We start from the raw sequence: 15,644 nt of genomic DNA, 5'->3' as shown, positions 1-15,644 counted from the left end.
CTGCTGAAGTCTGTCGCTATAACCTTTTAGCGACAGATCATTTGTCGCTGTAGCCACTTTTAGCGTCAGATCATCCATCGTTAATTTTGGTGTTGTGGTGTAGTGTGGATGAAAATTTTCTGGGTGGGGAACTAAACAGGGCCTTAGAGTAGCTGAGCCAGGTAAAATAAGTCATGTCAATTCATCTAATGTTTAAGATAACTCAGCAAAATCTTAGTTGGAAGAGAAAGAAAACGTGAGAGAGAATGAGATAAAACTTGGCTGCTCGTGGCCTCCAAGGTTCACATGTGTGGGGCCAGAAGTTTTTTGCTTCGGACTAGAATAGAGTTTTCCTATTCGTTTGAGATAATCTGTCGAATCCATCAGTCATTCAGCAGCGTTTTTCTCTCGTAACAAATCAGCGAACAATAGCCATGGCTTTATCAGCCAAGCGACAGGTTTTCTAGCTTCTGGACAAAAAAAAAGAGGGAGGGAAACGAGACAAGATGAGCCCTGGCAGTTTCTACACAATTAAAAAGATATTCTTAGAATTTAGAAAGAACCTTGGTTTATTGTGTGAGTTTTCTATAAGAATAATCGTCTCATGACATGGCTAGTAGACAAATTTTTTAGACTTTTTCTTAGTGTGATACAAGGCATGCTTATTTCTAGATGTGGCTAGTATTATAGAAGCTCGTCTATGCGGCATAACCTATTAGGCTTTCTCACAACTAGTGGAGGAGCTAGAAAGGCAACAAAAAAAGTGTTACACTAGACAAGGGGTGTTAAGTTGATTGAAAATAGATTGAATTTTAAGTTTAAGGATTGTCTTTCTTTTATGGATTATACGAGATTCTAGAGGCTGCTGCAGCCTCAGCCCTGGCTCTGCTCCTACTCACAAAGACAAGAAAAATCTTGCATGCACAGATTACAAGACACTCTGACTTAGGTATGCAAACAAATAAGCCGGCTCCATATACTCGAACAGAGCCACAGAGGGAGGGCAACATTGTTGCTAGCTAAGAAACTAAGTGGTCCTAATAGTCCTTAATTACTCTATTGGTTGGTATTTTTGTGGTAAAAACATAGCTTATTATTGTTATTTCTCTTCTTTTTATAATAAAAAAATAACGGATCAGTCAAAAATATTGTAAAAAAATGATTAGCTTTAAGTGCTACAGTAACCTACATGTGCTAATGATAGATTAATTATGTTTAATAGATTTGTCTTGCAGTTTCCAGAGGAGTTATGTAATTTGTTTTTTTATTAGTTTCTAAAAACCCTCACGACATCCTTCCGACATATTCGATGTGACACACAAAAATTTTTCATCTCCAATCTAAACAGGGCCTAAAAGCAAAAGTGCTATACAGTTCTGAAAACCAAAAAAAAAATTCGGAACTAAACAAGGCCATAGACGGTGAGACACATGTATTCCAAGAAAATGTAAAAAAAATATGTTGACTTGGCTAGGTGTGGTTATGCGACATGATAATATTTCATCCATTCTATGTAAGACGTTTTTTTCGAATACTTATCTTTTGCTATGTACTTAAAAAAGTCAAAACGTGTTACGATTCAACAGCGACGGAGCGGAGCAAGCACTGTGTATTGCTACGTCAGTTGGCCGCGACCGCCGCGACGACACTACACGTACGAACAACACGTATGGGAACCAAACTCCAATTCTTCAACCATCTGTCTTTGCTGTCGCAGGCACGCAGGCGCAATCCACCCATCCAGGCAATTAGGCCTTATTTAGTTCTGAAAAGATTTCGGATTTCGGTATTGTAGCACTTTCGTTTGTTTGTGATAAATATTATCTAATTATAGACTAACTAGGATCAAAAAATTCATCTCGTAATTTCCAGCTAAACTGTGTAATTAATTTTTGCTTTCGTCTATATTTAATGCTTCATGCATGTGCCGCAAGATTCGATTTGATGAAGAATCTTGAAAACTTTTTGCTCTTTGGGTGAACTAAACAAGGCCTTAACCCTGCTCAGCCTCCAGCTGATCAAGGACGAATTCTAGCTTGTCCATCCACGTACGCCACGGCGGTAACAGGATCGGAGAAGGTGACGGCCGGCCTGACGGGACGTACGGCGGCACGAATGGTACGTGCGACTGATTTCGGCTGGCCGGCCGTCTGGTCACTCCGCAGCCACCAGCTTCGTCGATTCCTCCGGCGGCTTTCGACTACTCCGTCCGTCGTCGCCTCCGCGTCACACGTCTCCCTCCTCCCGGCCGCACGTACAGCACGTAGGTACCATCAGGCACCGGCAGGCGACGATGTGATGCGGTTGAGGTGGCGTCCTTAGCTTCAGCGGACGGATGGCGACAACTTCTTTGTTTACCTGATAAGCCATGAAATACCATTGGTTGACTTATTAATAAAATATAATTGAATAGTTATTAATTTTGGTTAATAAACTCAAGCGAACGTGCCCACGTCATCGGCCGCCTCAGCAGCTCCCCATCGGTCCACCATGGTAAGCATCGGCAAATCGTACTCATTGACGCTGGGTTGACGTCCAAATGTTCCTGTCGCCGGGCCTTGTTGGGTCCATCAATTTCACATCACGTCGTTGAACGACGATGGCTGCTATACACAAAGTCTCTCCGTTTAATTTGATGGCCTCCTGCTACTGAAACTTGTGACCATCAGACGAAGTTTCGGCAGCGGCAATTGCACGGAGGTCATTTTTCCAATAGCAGATGAGACGAGCCCACCAAATCCTGAAAATTTCCATCCGTTTGCACTGAGGTGATCTGACTGACATAGATGATAGGAAAAACAGGACCATTAGAGAAATAGATCTAGTGGGTGTGTGGAATACAACCTTACATATGGTATGAAGCATCCTAAAACATGAAGTGGAGAGAGTAATCACACACACACACACAGGGAGAGAGAGAGAGGAGTAGATGTCGCTGACCGTCAGACTTAGAGGAGGAGGAGTTGTCCATGGCGTCGATGGTGAGTGTCGGTGAAGAGGCAGCGGCGTCCCAGCGGCAGCGTGGACGTCGGGGTAGCGCAAAGGCAGTAATAATGAGGATAGTGGCGCTTCTGGTCGCTGGCTGCGCATATTCTCGTATCGGATTAGGGTTTGTTTGTGGAGAACAATGGCTACAGTGAACCTCGTGTCTTGAGACGCCGGCCCTCACCTCTTTATATAGAGGAGTGCAACAGGGGTTCATCAACCATGTAGGGTTGGACGCCCTTGATCAAAGCCGATCCAAATTGGCTGTTAGGCCAACTGGGTGGGAGATCAACCTAACAATAGGATCATAGTCAAATTGTCACATGTCCTATTATTTAGACAATTAGGCTAGAGATGTGTGATAGAGTTTTTTATCCTCCTCTTGTTACAACGCACAACCACATTTGCAAACCCCACTATCATGTCAGCGATCCATATCACACACTAACACTTATCTAGCTGACCATACCAACTACGGGAAGACAGACGCTTGCCGAGTGTCAAAAACACTCGGCAAAGGCCCAAATACACTCGGCAAAGAAAAAAAATAAAAAAAGCCAAAAAAATAGAAAGAAAATTGTTTTTTTTTGGGGAAGGGCTCCTCCACCTTCTTCTTTTCAGCTTTTTTCTACAAAATCAGCGGAACCAAGATTTAAACCCAAGACCTTGAGGTCATAGAGCTCTCTCCTTCACCACTACACTACACCATCACATGTGATTACATTACGTTTTGGTTCTTCATATATCATACTAAATCACATGTAAATTGATTATTTGAGCCTCTAAATGATTTCAAATCAAAAAGTTGTTAACTATAAAGTTTCATAACTTTTAGAGATCTATAATTTTCATTTAGAAAGTTTCTCCATCCGAAGTCGTTTACAAAATTTGAATTTCAAATTTGAGAAATTTAAACATAGTTTTTGCATGACAACAAGATTTCAAATCAAAAAGTTATCAACTACAAAGTTTCATAACTTTTCGAGACCTATAAAGTTTATTTAGTCAGTTTTTTTATCCGAGGTAATTTCAAAAAATAAAAATTAAAAATTTTCAAATAAAGACTCAGTTTTAAATGATAAGGTAAACTCAAATGAAAAAATTGTCAACTATAAAATTTCATAACTTGTCAAAATCTATAAAGTTTATTTTGGTTGTTTGATCATTTGCTCATCTGACACGGTAATTCTAATATTTTTTTACAAATCTTATATATTTCTCTTGTAGTTCTAGGAACTATAAGAGAGATATAAAATTTATGAACAAACTTATTTTCATTATGCCAAATGAAGAAATGGCCAAAATAAAGATTATAGATCTTGAGAAGTTATACAACTTTGTAGTACAAAACTTTTTGATTTGAATTTGTTTAGGGCTTCAAATTTTGATTTGAAATTTTTTTTGCCGAGTGTTTCTTTTTTTGGACTCGGCAAAGAGGGTACTTTGCCGAGTGTCAAAAAACACTCGACAAAGACCTTCTTTGCTGAGTGTTTTTTTTTGCCGAGCGTTTTTTCTTTAGCACTCGACAAAGAAGCTCTTTGCCGAGTGTCCGAAAAAAAACACTCGGCAAACCATTAGACACTCGGCAAAGAGTCGGATTCCGGTAGTGTATGGATCCATTAGCACTAAAAAATTAGCGGCTAAAGTTAGTACTAATAGATAAAAACAGACCTGTTAATAAACGTGTCAATTATTAGCTAGAGGGTTGCTAACTATTAGTTCCATTAACAAGTTTGAAGTTGCTAATATGTGCTAATAGTTCATATACTCCTTCAACTCACTATCGATCCATATCACACACTAACACTTATCTAGCTGACCATACCAACGAATCCATTAGCTCTAAAAATTAGCTAGCAGGTGGGTTCAAACAATTCCTTGCTAAAAATTAGCTAGCTAAAATTAGTAGCTATTAGCTAACTAATTTTCAGTGCTAATGGATCCAAATAGGCCCTTAACATTATTGATAATCTATCTCTTCATGCAAACTAACCTATCCACAACAGTTAGGAAACATCATCCACTAACATTCATTTAAGATAATCTCTCTCCATACATCATACTAATGAGCTATATAAGCCAATTATTATACAGGCCGTCGAATTTCCGTTCAGGACATTGTCACCCACAGTGCCCGCAGCAATATGGACCTTCCTTCAAGTTTTCATCAAATAATAGCACGCACGCAATGCGCACGACAGAAACCTTGCTCAAAGGTACTGCAGGTCCAAAACACCCACATGTATTGTGCAAAAGCAAAACTATTGTTCAGTACTAGACTACTAGTATTAAGTTGTTGAGTTGAGCCTAATCATTTATCTAAAAAGACATGACTGAAAGTACTGTTAGTAATTTATTGTGAAAGAAAAACACTACTGAACGACTGGCAAATTTAGCCGATAAACTCAAGCGAACAGGAACGATACGAGAACGGGGCATTCCGACTAATGGAAATCAAGTGCCTGCTGTCTGCTCCACCATCAGGCCATGGTATATTATCGTGAGGCACCCAACTAACAGATAAATACATAGAAATGATGTAGGGGCCACGGCCTCTCCAGTTTCTTCCAAAAAAAGACATAGAAATGATGGCATAACAATGTGCAAAGAGATAAAATGTTTGCATTTGAAGTAATATTAATCACCAAGCTGCATGATAGACCTTGAATAAGAAGTTGCAGCACAACATCACCGTCATCGGTAAAAGGATCAGCTCTACTTTATGTAGTACACCATTCTCTACTATGCACATACACCTCATGAATAGAAATTTCTAAAAGACAACTGAAAGCAGTAACTCCAAATTTCAGAAAACTCAACTAGTACCTAAAGTAGATACATTAGCAATTGACAAACAAACAAGAACAATCATAGAAACCAGATAACTATGATGCCAGTATATGCAGATATGCAGTTCATGATTATGTGAATAGAATTTAGATGTACCCAATTCACAAAAAAGTATACAAGAATGACCATGAATATACAGTACATGTCACAAACTTAGTTATACAAACTGAAAGTGGGCACACATAGTTAAAAATTATGATAGGTCCCTCTGAATCAGTTTGGAGGTTTCCTCCTAAAACAATCGTATCCCACATCCCCTGGTGGTAATATATCAGATAACAAGCTTGAAAACCAAGAACAAAGCAAACAGCTTTCACGTATCACAATTCACATAACAGGGGAATTCCCAAAGCACCTGACATCACTGCAGCAATATTAGCTGAGATTTTGAGTGGAAATTTCTCACAGGATTACTATCGAAAAATACATGCAGCAAGAAATTTCACAATTATAAAATACTTTTGACATCAATGACGTGTTTCACCCAATGTACAAAACAAGCAAACAAACTTTTAAGTATCAGATAATTATGACGCCGGTATGCAGATATGCAGTTCATGATTATGTGAATAGAATTTATGTACCCTATTAAAAAATAAGTATACAAGAATGCACCATGAATATGTGCCTAGAAAGCTAAAATGACTTATAATTTGGATAGAGGGGAGTGGGTAGATGATCAAATAGCTAAGATAATAAACTGAATTCAATCAACTAACATTAGTACATTATACACTTTCTGATTACAAGGGAAAAGAAATGGAGAAAACAAGGAATCTTGTCTCTATTCATGCCTAAGATTCACAGAAAAAACTAATTGCAGAAGCTGTAATTCTACATGTTTCTGCCTCACATGATACTCGCCTATGTCTCAAGCCAAATCCTGCAGTGTGTCCATGTTACATAAAGCTGATTAATGAGTAACAGATGCAGCTTCAAGGTATTCTAATTTGGTGAATCTTAATATTTCCCGTGACCCATGAGCTGCTTAAAATCATGCAGCCAAAATGACCCATTCAGGTCAGCAGGTCCTCTTGACCCTGTATCATTGCATGTTTACCTAACCATCATGCTTCTGTCATCTTAAAGCTTTGTATTTCTCTATAATACTGTGAGCTTCATTCTACAAAACATTTCAACCATTTCCAGAAACTCTAGCAGTATGGGACTAGAGATGTGCACATAGCACAAATAAAAAGGATTCAGGCCTCAAATATCAATCAATGGCCTCTTAGCCATTTTTTCTAAACCTTCTTCCCTTATTCTTTGGCTTGAAATCTTCTGGGCCTATTAATTCTGAAGCACTTGAACTCATATCTTCAGTGAGCTTTTCTGCTAGTTCAAATTGCCCAGCCTTTTTCAAGTTGCTGATCAATGCACGGTACACATAAACTGAAGGTTGGTGCGACTTTTTCATCTTCTGAAACATTTCCAGGGCATCAGTAATATGGCCAGACCGTCCAAAACTATCAATCAATGCAGTGTATGTTCTCAAATCTGGAGCGATACCTCTCTCTAGCATTTCCCCAAAAAACCTTTTGCACAAATCTAGTCTACCAAGCCTTCGCAGGCAGTTCGTCAGTGTATTGTATGTCACGATGTCAGGAAAATGCCCAAGTTCTTCCATTAGCTTCACCTCATGAAGCATTTCGTCCACCCGACCAGCTTTCCCTAGCATGTCCAAAACAGTGTTGAACGTGACGACATCCAAGCTGGTCTGATATTTCTTCAACTCTTCGAAAATAACCAAACTTTTATCAATGTGTCCATATTGAGCTGTGGCGAAGATAATGCGATTCATAACTGTAGGATCTCTATGGTGTGTGATTTCCAAAAGTTCCCTTACAAATTTGAGTATCAATTCACAGTCATCCAACTTCTGGAGGGCCTTTGCAACATTCATATATGAAGTTGAATCAGGAGCAAGTTTTGAAAGCAGCAGGTACCTGAATACCTTGGCAAAAAGGGTAAAGATGTTTGCTTCAGCTGTGTGTTGCAGCAACATATTAAAGGTGTGCAGGCTGACATGGACCTGCTCGTCATGCAGTTGTCGAAGAACACGAACAGCATCAACAAGATTGCCAGATCTGCAGAGGTTCTCGATGTAAGAAGCACAAGGTGATGCATCTGAAACACCACTACTTGCACTGGTTGAGCAGCACCGCTTAAATGCCTGACTGACCCTATCATCAACGGTGTTATCTGAACCACACTGTTGGAGGCAATGCACAGTGATGGGTGAATTAGTGCGTCCAGTGGGCTGTTCTGCGAGCCAGGCACGCATCAAATACCCCTGGATGTAAAAATGGAAGAAACTTATGAGATCATTTCACTATTTCGAATACAGGGCCACAGGCTACACAATTCAAACAGAACAGGTGAAAAAAAGGAAGAAGGAAATAACAGATTCAAATGTTCAACTAAACCAAGGATTAGGTCCGGATTGCTAAGAGAAAAAACTAATTAACTGAGACGGGGCACTAACGGTCTACTAGATAATCCGCCACAGGGATCTTAATTCACGCTAAACTCAAATTGCAAGGAAGTAAGGAACCAATCAACCCCCTCGCTGCTTTAGTAATCTAGCGCTGAACCTCCTAACCGCGTTAGTGATCTAGCAAGCGCTCGGATTCAAGTGAGGCTGTACTTGATTCTCGAATTCGTGACAGGTCCGCGCTAACCAAGCACCGCGACGGAATTTATTTTGCTGAAATCACAAAAAAAATAGGGGAAGCCGGGGAGGGCAGTACCGAGGCGGAGAGGCGCGCGGTGGCGGCGAGCGAGCGTCGGAGGAGCGCCGCCGCCAGAGGGAGCCGCCACATCTGAGTGGGAAAAGAGGGGACGGGCGGAGCCCTCTTTACCTCGCGCCGCCGAGGCCATCAGACGGGAAGCGGGAGGGCATCCGCGGTGCTCTCTGCTCTGGGGTTTATGGGGGTTTGGGGGGCGCGGTCACCGCGACGCAAGTCAGACGTTCGACGAAATGCCTCCGAGAATGGTTGAGCCGTTGATGAGCCCGTGAGGAACGGAAAGGCCCGTCAGTCGCCGCGTCACGTGAGCCCGTCAGGTACACCTGCAGGTGTGGTCGTGTGGGCGTTAGACCGCAGCGCTAATACGTGATTATTAATATAGTGGACACAGGGGGCGAAGCTACATGTTGATTATACGAATGCAAATGCACCATTAAAAAATATAAAAATAATGATTAGGTTTAAAATTTCACTATATATGCATCTTCTCGAAAAATATCTATGTACTCATAAGCTAAGTACATTCCCTTTAATTTGCTTTAGCTTAGCCGTTAAGTAAATAAATGATTCTTATGCTCAATTTCTTATAGGTCTCGTATAGTTATTGAACAATATGGAATGCAGATTAAAAACTGATCGAAGATGGAGGAGATCTACAAGTTGTATGAATCGTTGACCTGAGCGCCAACCTGTGGCCTGCAGGCGTCGGCGACAGCAACTAGGGCGGGCGGGCGTTGTCGGTGCCTCATTGGTGGCGGAAGGAGCAGTCGGTGTCGCGAGCGCAGGAGCAGGCGGCGTTGGCAGGAGCATCCACGGTCTCTCTGGAGTCTAGGCTGGCTCGATTCTTGTTGACTAGGGTTTGAGGTTGTGTAAATGGGCCATCAAAACGGACTGCTAAGATGATAAACTTCAATCTAAGGGGTATTTTTATTTCGCTATTTCCTCGATACTTCGCTGATACCGTATCGACGGCATATCGCCATATCGATACGGCAATTCACTGACGTATCGGCGTAACGCAATTACGCAACCATGCAGAGCTCCTTGCCGGTCACCTTGCCACGCTACAGAAACTCGCGCGCCTGAAAACGCGGGCAGAGTTCGGTTACCAAATAACGGCCATGACACACCCACCGCTCCCGGCCCGCGGAACAGGAGCCCCGGAAAGAGCTCGTCGTCGCCTAGGAGCTCGCTCCACCCAAGAAACGGTGCGCAGAGCGGCAGGCCCAGGCTAGGCTCCTCCCCCGTCCGCCTCCGCGTGCGACCGACCGCGCGCGCCGTCTTGGTGATCGATGGCGTACCGTCGGAAGCAGGGCATCCAGCGGTCGGCCACCTTCGTGGAGGACCACCGCCAGACGTCGTCGGGCGGCTCCGCGTCGCCGGCCATCGCGTCCCCGCGCGCCACGCGGTTCGCGGACGACAACCGCCGCCCCGACCGCTCCTCTCGCCTTGCCGCGCAGGCCTTTGTGTCCTCCTCCGCCGCGCGCGAGGACCTAACGCTGCCTTCCTTCGGCGACCGCTTCCCCGCCGCCGCCGCGGCGGCGTCCCAATGCGACGCCGAGCCGAGTAGCCCGGTGCAGGTGCGCTCCGTTCTCCCTCTCCTCCTTGCACTCTCGTCTCCCTAGGATCACCTGTGCCTCTCTGAACTCTGATCGAGAATTGCCGACGCCGTTACTCCAACCAAACTGAAAAACTTGCGCCATTTTGCAATTCCAAGTAGTATAGTTCTTGTGCAAACAAGATTGGGCCCTGTCCATGAACGACCTGCTCCTTCAACAATTGTAGGACCCTGTCACCCACCTCTACACATCGACAACGAGCCTAAACGACGAGGGGCCGAAGTACGACATCGAGCTATCCAAGAAAGACCACAAGCATGGGTTCTGGGCGCTCGTGGCTCAGAAAGCCAAAGTCATGCTCGACGAAAATGGCACACCACGCGCCGCTCAGACTCAGGTAACAACTAACTCTGAAGTCTGAACACACAAAAGGGGACGAAAGACTCATCATCAGGCACGTTCACGTGATCCTCTTGTCAGTTTTAACCCTTGTTTCACCGCGCTTTCCCATGGGAATTTCCCAGACTTCTGAATCTCGATGGTCCTACGATCGGGTCCGAAGCTCGGAGAGCCAGAGCCCCATGTCACGGAGAGGATCGCTGGATGGGAGACTAGACATCGGAGGGAAGATCAAGGATGTTCTTGAAGTGAGTTTCAGGCTTTCAGCGCACACATTTCATTTGCTGACGACATTGTTGCCTGATGAATGAGACATCGATCGTTTGCTTCGCAGCAGGAGGGCCTGGCGGTGGCCGACGGCGCGACGTCCGGCACCCACGGCGGTGTCGTCGCCGCCCGGAAGCTGCAGATCAGGAGGAAGGCGTGCAGCATGGACTTCCGGGCCGCGAACCTGACCCCGGCCAGCCCCGACACGTCGCCGATGCTGGCCGACACGGAGTCGCCTCAGATCAAGGCCTCTCGCGACGTAAGGTGCCCTCCCGTTTTGCGCGTTAGCCATTAGTTAGGAGGATGCTGCGGCCGCCGCTAGTTTAGTTTCTTTGCCGCGACGACGTTAGAAGCGCGAAATACTTTCTGCTGCCTATGAATATGAAACAAGAGCTCCCACATTGGCAATGGCATGGCAATGTGACCCTTCAGGTAGCGAACGCCATGGCCGCCAAGGTGAAGCTGCTGCAGCGTGAGCTCAAGACGGTGAAGGCCGACCTGGCCTTCTCCAAGGAGCGGTGCGCGCAGCTGGAGGAGGAGAATCGGCTGCTCCGGGACGGCAACCACGACGCCGACGCCGACGAGGACCTGGTACGTGCTCGATCGAGACGGGCCAAATGGTGGAGGTGAAAGTGAAATGCTCACATGTCACTCCTACCGTCGTCGCTCGTGTTACTGCCAGATACGGCAGCAGCTGGAGACGCTGGTCGCGGAGAAGGCGCGGCTGGCGCACGAGAACACGGTGTACGCCCGCGAGAACCGGTTCCTGCGGGAGATCGTCGAGTACCACCAGCTCAACATGCAGGACGTCGTCAACCTTGACGACGACGACATCGAGGAAGAAGATGATTACGACGTCGAGGACGAGGATGCTGAGCTGGAGGCTGAGCACCACCAAGATCGCTGCAAGTCCCCGCCGTCCCAACTTGAGCTGGAGGAAGAGGAGCACCGGGCGGCCGATCCGGCCACCGAACCCCAGTCGCCCTCCCGGCACAGAGAGTCGCCGCGAATGCTGAGCACCAACAGCGGCGGCAGCGGTGGCGGTGGCGGCACCCCTGACCACGAATCGCCGCGGATGATGAATACGAACAGCGGCGGCGGCGGCGGCACCCCTGACCACGAATCGCCGCGGATTCTGAACACGAACAGCGGCGGCGGCGGCACCCCTGAACACGAATCGCCGCGGATGCTGAACACGAACAGCGGCGGCACCCCTGACCACGAATCGCCGCGGATGCTGAACACGAACAGCGGCGGCACCCCTGGCCACGAATCGCCGCGGATGCTGAACACAAACAGCGGCGTCGGAATTGCTGCTAGCGAATCCCCTAGGATGCTGAGCACAAACAGCGGCGGCAACACAAACGAGTCGCCCCGGAGCTTCAAGGCTGACGATGGTTCTTCGCCAGAAACGACGAGGGATGGTTGACGGTCTTTCGTTTCTGTTTTTGTCATTGGGATTTTGTTGAATGTAAATTCTAATTCACCTGATCAGGGACTCAGGGTGGAAATAAAGAAACTATTGTTGAACAAATATTCTACTTTCAGATGTTGCGCTTATATCTAGTGACCAAATATTCTTTCAGATGAGTGATTGCCGCGAATCAGTAACATTGTAGTTTTCTCGCTTATTGTGCTCTTCTGCACATCTGTTCACTGGCATTTTTCCTTGATGAAAAATACCATCGGAAGCTTGTTTAATTTTAGAAGAATATGCTTATATCATTCAGATCTACCCCCGTTGGATCCAAAATGGACAGATCAAAATATATATACTTACAAAAAGTCAAAACAATTGCAAAATGTATTTTTCTTGTTCATCGATCTGCTCCAGAGGCGGAAAGAAATGTGGTACGCAATTGACAAAGGATTTGGCTTTGTTCAATTAAACAGATGTCAGATACAGATTATTCTCCAAACTGTTGATATTTCAAAGCAAAACAATTAAGCCTTGGTTCCCATTGTACAGGAAACTAAAGAGCAGTACTTCTGTGCTTTTGAAAGAGGTTCGTCAACATCCAGAAAAGTTTGAGGTTGATCAATACCCTGCAGAAATGTGCATAACAATTTCATTCAGTGATCTTGTATTACATTATTGACAATGCTAACAAACAACTACAGTGAGCGTGTATCAATAAGTTAAAGGAGGTCCACAGGACATCACAAAATCTTACCAGCAGAAGACAAGTACAAGAAATCATAAATCAAGTGCATGATCATCCATGTTTTGGATAAACGCTGCATCTACTAATAGTTAAGCTTTATTTTTTTTGTTTTTTCCTTATCTAATAACAATAGAATAGAGGCTACTAATAGAGGGTTATAAATATATAAGGGGGTGAGGGAGCTTGTAGAAAAAGAATAGTAGTAGAATACAATATCAAACGAACTATTCATTCAGTTTCTTGTTTTGTCTATGTAATACTATCTAGAGCCCTAGACAAGTAGACATACATATAAATGGCCAAACAGACAGCCCAGCCCAGCACTGAGTGTGATTAGGAACGTCACGAGGGAGGAGGTGGGCCCTGCCATGCACGCCCATGGGCATACCCGACGGCTAAGGCATGGCACGGCCAGCTATTATGCTGTACCAGACCAGCCCAAGGCATTGCACGACCCGGGAGGCTTCCAACAGCCCGTCACCTCTCCACCCTGCCAGTCTCGCCTCCTGCAGTTGACACCACGTCGTCTTCCCCGCAGCCACACACCCATACCCTCCCCACACGCTGTGCTTGTCTCCTGCCACCTAGTGGGACTGCGACTCACCCTCATGTACGCACCACGCCGCCCCATCCCACGTTCTCCCTGTGCATCACGCGTGGCTGCTGTTGGTGGTGCACACGGCCACTCCTCTCCCTAGCTGGTCTGTGGGTGGAAGTGCTTGCTCTTCGGCCCCTTCTTTGCCATGGGGATGGTGCAGGTTGTATACCGTGAGTGGGAGTGAGAGATATAGATGAGAGGCAAGATAAACGAGAGGCTCCTGGAGTCCTAGAGTTTGGTGTTTGTTGTATGGATAACGATATGAGAGGCTGATATGGGAGAGATATTTTTTAGCTCTTTATCGAACCATGTACGTGCCAGCCTGACGGCACGACAAATCGGACGGGCCAAGCCATGCTTGGATCGAGCCAAAATAGCAGGGCCTCGTGCCGACCCAATTGGCTTGGCCCATCTGGGCATCTATAGGCATGCACAATAATGATACAAGGGCTGAAAATCATCTCTTGACAGGATCTATTACATCCAGTCAATCTCATGGTAATTTGGCAACTCAGTCTTGTTGTTTATGGTACAGAGGATTTAGGGATGTGTTGGCAACATCAGTCTTGTTGTTTATGGTACAGAGGACTTAGGGATGTGTTGGCAACATCAGTCCTGTTGTTTCAGAGATCAAACTATGTTTGCCTAACATAATATGATTGAAAAGAAGTACTCCCTCCATTCCAAATTCTAAGATGTTTTGGCTGTTCTAGATACATAGCTTTTGCTATGAAATTAGATATACACTTGTCTAGATACCTAATAAAAGCAATGCATCTAAAAAAGTCAAGATGTCTTATAATTTTGAAGAGAGGGAGTACTAGTGCAACAGAAATAATAGCCTGCGGCTTTCCAATCCTTGTTGAGATCACAGAGAAGTCGCCAATCGACACTCAAGAGTGCCACGGAATTGCCCTATTTCCACCACTTGATTAAATCGCCTCCTCGGACAACAAGAGGGGGCGATTTACAACCTAATCAAGCCCCAAATCGAGTCCAAACCCTATTTTTGTGAATAATTACAGTGTGCCACCCAAACTTAAATATTGAGGCAAAAATGAAGCAAAGAAAGGTGAAAGCAGCCACAAGCTGAATAAATATTTTTTTTGTTAAGAGATTGTAGTTTTAAATATGCACTGGAATCTGTTGGATAGAAGGGTTCCTTGTAGAGAGATAAGTAGCTAACTACAGTCTACTGGTGCTACTGGTGTCCAGCTCCATACACTTCAACGAGCAGACTATTGATATGGGAACAACCTGACGCTCTCCCATTTCCACAATTCCATTGCAGTGACCAAGGAAGTTTCGGTTGGCACAAAGTAACAACAAATTCAGAATACGCAAACCATTTCAACCACTAAAATAACACCCCCTCCCTCCTCTATCCTCGGGCCACAAGAGAGTTAAATTCCTAACCTATCCTAACCCAGCCCAAACCACGAATTCCAAATGGAGCCCAAACCCTAGAATCATCCCGCAGCAACGCACCACGAATTCCACCAGAGTCGCGCACCCCTGGAGGCCGACACCAAAGGGGAATCCTAGCAAACATCCATGGAGATCAGAGGCAAGAGACCAGATCCACACCTAATTGCCGGAGGACTGCTCCATGAGCTTCTTGTCGCGGCGCTCCATGGCGACGTCCCACATATCGTTCCCGATGTGCTTCGGCTGCATCCATACACACAGGATAGAACCAGCAGCGCGCGTCAGCACTGTGTAGGATTCGAACCGGGAGACAGGGGGGGAGGGGAGGGGACGAGCGCGTACCCTGCCGTGCGCGGCCTTGTGGATGAAATACTGGGCGTTGCCCATGATGCAGAGCATGCCGCCGATGATTCCCAGCGGCAGGACGGCCTCGAGCCAGTGCAGCCGCGCCATCGGGTAAGCCGGACGCTGAGTAGGAGGGGGAACGACGGAGGTCGACGGCGGCGGTGAGATCTCCGAAGAGGGGCAGGTGGATTGGGGGCGGTCGCGGCGTCAGCCAATGGACACACAGGCAGAGAGAGGTGCCTTTGGGTGGATGAGGCGGTGCGGGCCGGGCTTTTCGGATTCTCTGAGTGGAAGGGCACCTCGTGGTGGGCCACTGGCTTAC

At 45.7% G+C, this 15,644-nt stretch overlaps 3 protein-coding genes across 4 annotated transcripts; 1 reads left to right on the top strand and 2 right to left on the bottom strand.

The window, feature by feature from the left end:
* On the bottom strand, nt 6,485-8,895 carry LOC8064149 (pentatricopeptide repeat-containing protein At1g11900). The gene is made up of 2 exons (XM_002439927.2): nt 8,565-8,895; nt 6,485-8,107 (listed from the first exon to the last, which is right to left on the bottom strand). Exons 1-2 carry the CDS (start codon nt 8,634-8,636, stop codon nt 7,046-7,048), a joined length of 1,134 nt encoding a protein of 377 aa, XP_002439972.1. The 5' UTR covers nt 8,637-8,895; the 3' UTR covers nt 6,485-7,045.
* On the top strand, nt 9,721-12,316 carry LOC8077013. Of its 2 annotated transcripts, none has more exons than XM_021448441.1 (6): nt 9,721-10,141; nt 10,347-10,517; nt 10,645-10,767; nt 10,857-11,045; nt 11,219-11,377; nt 11,469-12,316. In XM_021448441.1, the coding sequence occupies exons 1-6, from the start codon at nt 9,854-9,856 to the stop codon at nt 12,213-12,215; spliced, it is 1,677 nt and encodes a 558-aa protein (XP_021304116.1). In that variant the 5' UTR covers nt 9,721-9,853; the 3' UTR covers nt 12,216-12,316. The 2 variants fall into 2 exon arrangements, with proteins under 2 accessions (XP_021304116.1, XP_002441277.1); XM_002441232.2 differs by having other exon boundaries at nt 10,854-11,045.
* LOC8064148 (NADH dehydrogenase [ubiquinone] 1 alpha subcomplex subunit 1) lies at nt 12,540-15,583 on the bottom strand. The gene is made up of 3 exons (XM_002439926.2): nt 15,320-15,583; nt 15,137-15,220; nt 12,540-12,832 (listed from the first exon to the last, which is right to left on the bottom strand). Exons 1-2 carry the CDS (start codon nt 15,428-15,430, stop codon nt 15,137-15,139), a joined length of 195 nt encoding a protein of 64 aa, XP_002439971.1. The 5' UTR covers nt 15,431-15,583; the 3' UTR covers nt 12,540-12,832.

Source organism: Sorghum bicolor, chromosome 9, assembly GCF_000003195.3.
Source record: "Sorghum bicolor cultivar BTx623 chromosome 9, Sorghum_bicolor_NCBIv3, whole genome shotgun sequence".
Lineage (NCBI taxonomy): Eukaryota > Viridiplantae > Streptophyta > Magnoliopsida > Poales > Poaceae > Sorghum > Sorghum bicolor.
Note: the sequence above shows the minus strand (reverse complement) of the source record. Positions and strands in the feature narration are given on the sequence as shown.